At 37.8% G+C, this 7,117-nt stretch overlaps 1 protein-coding gene across 1 annotated transcript in view; it reads right to left on the bottom strand.

Moving 5' to 3' along the window:
* Nucleotides 1-7,117, bottom strand: part of GALNT5 (polypeptide N-acetylgalactosaminyltransferase 5) — a 61,260-nt gene that overhangs the window by 9,551 nt on the left and 44,592 nt on the right. Inside the window, 2 exon segments of the mRNA XM_008578821.1 lie at nucleotides 4,642-4,966; nucleotides 6,114-6,231. Of these exon segments, the coding sequence (XP_008577043.1) occupies nucleotides 4,642-4,966; nucleotides 6,114-6,231 (443 nt within the window).

The following is a 7,117-nucleotide window of genomic DNA, read 5'->3' as shown; positions in this document are numbered from 1 at the left end:
GTTCAGAAAACACAGAATATAAAACTATAATAAGGTTAAAAGATAGTTAATTTAATAGCTTAGCATTACTTAGCACTATACGATTTTATTGGTCGCTATCTCTAACAGAGACATAATGTAATCTTGCTAAAGTACAGCTTCAATCTGTCAATATAGGCCTGTGACTCAGCCACAGAGCCAACAAACAGAAGCTTTTAAATAACCCTTGCCTGGAATTCTGAATAGCGAATGAATAAAAGGTGGCATGAAAAGTAGTTATTTTCTTGTCTTAGGTTTATCTGATGCATACATTCAAAGGCAATGCGCATACTTGCAATTTAATCAAACCAAGGGTTACACAGCCTGTTTCCTAGCTGACCCCTCTAAGCTATTTGTCTGCTCAGGCACTGAATCACTGATAAATTGGGGCTGTGTTTCCTAGCTGACCCCTCTAAGCTATTTGTCTGCTCAGGCACTGAATCACTGATAAATTGATATCTTCAAAGGACAGCAGATTCCAACTGATCCCCTGTCAGAATCTTCCTAATGACTCAAGCAAGCTACAATTCATTACAGGAAAGTCACGGAAGCTAATACAGAGCCAAGCGTAAAGGCACTTTCTGGCAGGTCCCCAGGTTTCTAATGGATTTACAGGGTCAAACATGGAGGTAGCTTTCCATAAGTCACCATGTAATGCAGAAAAATGTTGATTTCCTTGCCCTCTTTGACATCCTGGGCAAGGCTAACGAGATGGTGGGTTAAAGGGCACTGTAGGCTTTTCAGATTTCCAGAATTGCTGTGCAGAGTTGAATCTACATTATATGTCCCAGGAAAGCTTCTCAAGCTGGGAGGTGGTGAGGTCTTTGTTGTCACGGACACTATTTGTGTTCCTTCCTGTTCTGTGGTCCTAAGAAAGAGCTTTAACTCTGGGTGCAGGCTGTGTAGCTCAGTTACAGGCTTCATAACAGGGTGCTGAATGTGTCAGTCCTCACTTTTACATGCATAGCTTAGCTTGTAAGAAAGTAAGGGGCATCTCTGGGGACCAGAAAATGCAGGAAAAAACTAAAAACAAGAGGGAAAATTGCAAATGTTGGTCAGCAAGGGACTTATCCCTTTGTAAGGACGGAAGAAAAACTTGGGCACGAAAAAGCCAGAGAGTTGGAACTGAGGTCTTCCACATAAAGATGGAAAACTAAAGAGTTAGACCCTCAGTGGAATGTTGTACTAGGAAAGCAGTTTACCATTAGCACAGGGAGACAACAGGGAAGCTAGATTCTGCCTGAATCAGAAACTTTATGCCAACCTTCATTAGGGTTTGGGATGAAAAGTTACATAACACCCTGGATAGAAACCTTCACAGATCTTCAAGGCTTAGAAACAAACATTAGAAATAGTACCAGGTTGGTAACTTTTGAGATGCCTGGCATAGGAAAAACACAAAGCAATTCTAGAAAGATTAAATCTTCATCAAAAATCCTCAGAAAAAAGCTCTATTCACAATTAAAAATGATAAATATGGGAGGAGACAATCCACCATTAATGAATGTGAGCAGTCACAGCCCCAGAGGATTCAACTACCAGAAATTTCAGGGAGGAGAGTGAATAGAAACGCAGGAAGGCAGAGTAATCCTGGAGTTTAATGCAAGGAAATCATGCCTCAATTGTTCTCTGGACCTTAGCAGAGATAAACATAAGCATCTGTATTTGTGGATCATGCAGAAAATATTCTATCTTCAGACGAGTTTGGAATACTCTGGTTTCAATCCGGCAGAACAGGTTGTTCTAACTCTAGAACTCAGAATCCTCAGGGTGTTAATGTTCAGCTTGCTGCTCAGAACAAAGAGTTTCCCAATTTATTTGATTATAGAACCCGATGGCAGCACAATTAACACTGCTCAGACAGTGTTTGGGAACCCCCAGTTTAATCGATTTCTTTGTATTTATTTTGTACAATCCCTTCCTCCAAGCATTGGAAGAAAACAGAAAACTTTTTAATCTCTTACATCCTCCTTCCTCTCTTCATCTGAAAACATGTTTCCCGTACTTTTTATCAGAAATTACTGGGGAAACTACTTTTCTTCATAGAGAAATGGTCTATAAAGTACTAAGAAAGTGTTATTCTTTAGTTCATTATAAATGGTTTTTAACTTTTTTGTTTTATTTTTAAAGAATTGCTTTTATGCTTTTATTGTAAACCATTTTAACTTTTAAAAAAAAATCAGGCAGTGCATAAATTATAAGTTATCCATGTTCAATTATTTCATTTTCCAATTTCATGCTTTTATTGTAAACCATTTTAACTTTTTTTAAAAAATCAGGCAGTGCATAAATTATAAGTTATCCATGTTCAATTATTTCATTTTCCAATTTAGAAGGTGAGAATTTCTCATACTTTATTACAGAATTGTTAAACATTAGGCTGTTTGCTAATAGTTTAATCCAATGTAAGAACACATCATTGGCAAGGTTCTTTTATTATTTTTAAATATTTTTGGTTAAACAATAAATTATTTGTTCTCTTAAAAAATAAAACAAAAACTCACTGGATTTAAATTCCTAAGTTTGTAGGTTGAAAGCTGGGAAAACACGAAGCAAGTAACAAAAAGAAGTTGTTGAGTTAATTTTTTTGGTAAGATTCTTTATCCAAAATAATGGTCTTGCTAATCATATTCCGAGTTACGCAGAGAAAGAGCCACTTTTTTTTTTTTTTTTTTTTAGGGGTAACACTTCCTACTGATTACTTCAGAAGGGAGCAAATGACATCTTTATTGAAATTTGTCTGAGGAAGGCAGCAAATAGTGAGAAAAACAGAAGAAATGCATTTGTTAAAATCATTTAAAAATATTTGCTGTATTTTGATATATTACAGTTCAGGCAGAGGCAGAAAGCAGTTTCATTAGGAGAGCTCTGCAAAAAATTCTTGGGAAATACAAATTAGAATCACAGTGGAGACAAAAGGTAGTTTTTTAGTTCCCTCTGGTGGCCAAAGCTTAGAAGTGCTCTTGCTGAGATTCTGTGGTGTTAGCACAGGAAAAAATTACTGTGTTGAGAATTCCTTTCTTTTCCTTTCAGTAGATGGAATTAAAAAATGTAAATTCATTTTAGAGATATATTAGACATATTATTTGAACAGTGTATATAAATTCATGCTGTTCTTTCTAATGAGTGACTTAAGGTAAAGTATCAAGTCGAGACAACTGAAGTAGTTGCTATTCTATTTTGACCTATTAAAATGGCAATTTGATAATATGTTATGTTATTTGTAAACAGGTCACATATACTTAGTGGAATTTAAATAAAAAACAGACAAATTTGTGGACTAGTTTCCTGTCTTTCTCTTCCTTCCTGGATTTCTACAACATTGTCAAGGGGAATGACTTTATTAAGTCCTTGTTACCAGATTTGCCAGGCAGAGAGTGGTTGGTTTATACAATCTACTTCTAGGAAGAACTGAAAATACTTGGCCGAAAAGAGCAGACTTACTGATGGCCAAGATTGAGAACTTCCTGAATAAAGATAAAGGAAACTCTAAAAGGAAACAAAATAACACTGGGAATATTTATAAGTAAAAATTAAATTAGAAATATAATAAAAGAGGTTAGAAATAAACACAGCTGGGGAAGAGCTCTGGGTGAAGGCTTGACTAATCACCCTGAACCCATTCTTTGGTAAACATTCTCATGTCTTACCAACCTCTTCAAATGAAGCTTCACTTCTAGAATGTGTTTAAAATGGCTTTCTTCCAGTTTCTCCTCTTCCTTGATTTCTTCTTAGCTTTGTGCTCTATTCAAGCTATCTGGGTTGGCTTCTCTTTTGTATCTTCCCTTGTGCCCTGGAATTTTATCTGCTATTCTCTGACAATTTCTGTTATTTTTAAACCCTGTTTGAAGTCTTAAAATATCCTAATTAAATCATGCCATCCCATTGCTTAACCGTGCTCAAAACTTCCTATTACACTTAGAAGATTGAAAGAAGGAAGGAAGAAAGGGAGGGAGGGAGGGAATGAAGACAGACAGTTCCTGCTCTGCCTACAAGGACCTCTGTGATCTGACTCCTGCCTCCCTGTTGACCTTCACCTGGTGCCACTGCTCCCTCCTTCACACCCTGACAACAGTGTCCACGTTCTTCTCAGTTCCTGAATGCCTCAAACTTTCACCTGTCTTAGGTTTTGCACTCACTGCATCTTCTTAAGAGCTTGGCTGACATTTTGTGTTTCAGGCCCAGGTTTCAAAGTCACTTTTTCCGAGAGGATTTCTTTATGAATTTTATTTAGGGGACACTTGGGGCATGTTCCCTAAATGAGAGAAATTTATTTTGTATTTACTCTTTACTTGCTTATTTGTTTCTTTCTTCCCTATTCAACATTAAGCTCCATAAGGAAGGGATCAAGACTATTTTATTATCACTCTGTGATCCAATCTGAAATACTGCCTGGTCTATTGATACGTAATAGGTATCTATTGAATTAATCAATGAACATGACCACCCTGATAATCTTCGTCAAGTTTACCTATATTTAATTCTCAACCATGCTTTGTGCCATTGGCATTCGTACTTGGTGTTTATTTATAATGTAGTAATTCATCCTTTCCTACATATTTTTAAAAGAGTTTTGGTGTTTTGCTTTTACAGAGTAACATTTTAAATTACCACTTGGACTTACCACACCATTAGCTCTCACAATGGGAGCCTTTAAGTCGGGAAAGACATTCTCCAAGTACCATTTGAAACTTTTGCATTTCAGTTGCTTCCGAAGTTCCCTTTGTTGAGTGAGGTTGCCGACATCTAGCCCTTGGTCTATGAGGTGATCCCCATGGCCGTAGAATAGCTCCTTATACTCATCAAGCCAAACCTCAGCAACCCGCACCAAGTTCTGCTCCACCGTCTTCATCCGGTCTTTGGGGAAGGAATATGGATTGTCATTTCTGAATATGTGGCCCACTCGGGAACAGGGAATAATCTCAATTTCGCCACCACACATCCACACCTGGAACAATTTAATGATAAACATCAATTATCAAATGACTGTCCACAAATCACAGGCATGAAAGCAGCTGGCAACTTTGTTTCCCTCCGTTTGAGTAGCACTCTCCATGCTGAAAATACTTCTGTAATAGTAAAGTAAACTCTGCTGGTTGATTAATTTTTGCATATTGCTGTGGATCATTTTAGGATTAGTAAAATATCATTTTTTACTTTCTTAAGCTGCAGTGTAAATCTTTTTTTTTTTCTAAAGAAATCTCCACTGAATCCCAATGTATAAAATGTGCAATATGAGTCCCTGTTTTGGTTGAATCAGGGAAAGGAGTAGAGATGTCCATTTGTTCACCTTCCCCTTCTCTCATCCTGGGGAGACCCATAAGGCTTGTGGTGCACACCTCAAAAGCCACTCTTTGTCATCAGGAGCTCCAAAGTCACACTCCAGTTAATGCAGACCCCCCAACCCCATAAGAAAGCAGCCATTTTTTGGATGTTGTCTACTAGTGCTGGTGCTAAGGCTTTCTTAGATCTCAATAAATGATTACATAAATGATCGTACAGAGTGTCCAAAGGAGCTGCATGGTGGGACAAACTTGGCTTGTTAATGTAAGAAAGCAGCCGTTTTTTGGATGTTGTCTACTAGTGCTGGTGCTAAGGCTTTCTTAGATCTCAATAAACGATTGCATAAATGATCGTACAGAGTGTCCAAAGGAGCTGCATGGTGGGACAAACTTGGCTTGTTAATGGCCTGCTGTACAGGTACATTTTTGTATTTCTGTCATTTGTAATCTCCATGATAACCCATTACTGAAAGATTCTGTTACTTTCAGTAATTAGAGAGATGTTTCAGAAGAGTTATTTTGCAACAAGTACAAATCCCATAGCATTTACGCAGAATGGCAGAAAGTCATTTCCCCCATATTTAGATGCAGAAACGGTGTTGTGAAATATTAGGAAACTCTAATAAATTTAATGACAGTGATTGATTCTTCCAAATTCAATCTGGGATATAAAAAAATTAACCCAGAGACTAAAATTTCTGTGAAATTTCCTCCCAGTAGCAGTCACATATCTGATCGTATTAGTAAAATGAAACTATTTTAAAATGACAAACTCTTAATTGTAACGAAAATTTGAGAAACACTTGGTAATACCTTGAATGATAGCTCCATGTTTTCTCCACCCCAAACATCAAGGCCAGGGTCATATGTTCCAAGTTAAAAAAAGTAATTTTTATCGATAGAAAACAACCCCCCTGCCATGACGGGGCACCTACAAAGAGAAAAATTCGTTTGTAAACTTGTATCTCGTGGTAACTCAACTTTTAGGATTGGTCCCCTGTACATTTGTGTTGGAGTTAGGAGGCATTTTGGAACAGCTCCCAAGTACAGGGAGGTCCTAGGATTGAGTCACAAATAGCTTAAGTGATGAGTCCCTTGTTCATGGCAGCAGAGCTTGACTAGGGTCAGCAAAGATGTGGCCTAGAACTAGGATTCTTATTTGTCCATTGTACTCTGACACAAACTCTCTAGGGATGTTATTTTTAACAACACTTATTCAGGCACTGTTGTAAGTATTATATAAGCATTAATTCAGACTTCACAAAAATCCTGCATGTATGTACCATCACTGAGAAACTGCAGCATGGGAAATGTAGGAAACTTTCCTAAGGACAGCAGACAAGTATATGACACATCTGGGCTTCACACTTAGGTGGTCTGCCTTGACTTGCTGCACTCACACTCCACTCTCCTGCCTCTCAGCCAGAGACAAACTTTACTGACAGCTTGTTATATGGTAAGCACTTTATATATTAGCTGATATAATTCTAAAAACAATTTAAGTGGTAGCTGCTTCTATTAGTCTTCATGTGAAAACGAGGAAACAGAGACTCAAACTGGTTAAGTAAACTCTGTGTTCATCCACTAGTAAGTAGTGTATTGAGATTCAAACCAGAAGAGTCTGACTCCAGAATCTTCACTGCTATTACTGATCGTGGAGGCTAGAAGCTACATTTTAGTCAGTAGGTAGACAGGCAGTATTTACTTCCCATGGTGGTCACCACTGAGCCAGCTGAAAGTCATTTCTGTGGAGAGCCTGCTTTGTGTTTAGGGTACACAGTGACCTCAAAGTGAGGTGATTCACACCTCTCTCCCCT

The sequence above is a fragment of the Galeopterus variegatus genome, unplaced genomic scaffold (assembly GCF_000696425.1).
Source record: "Galeopterus variegatus unplaced genomic scaffold, G_variegatus-3.0.2 Scaffold1764, whole genome shotgun sequence".
In the NCBI taxonomy this organism is placed as follows: Eukaryota; Metazoa; Chordata; class Mammalia; order Dermoptera; family Cynocephalidae; genus Galeopterus; species Galeopterus variegatus.
This window is presented reverse-complemented; position numbering and strand designations above follow the sequence as displayed.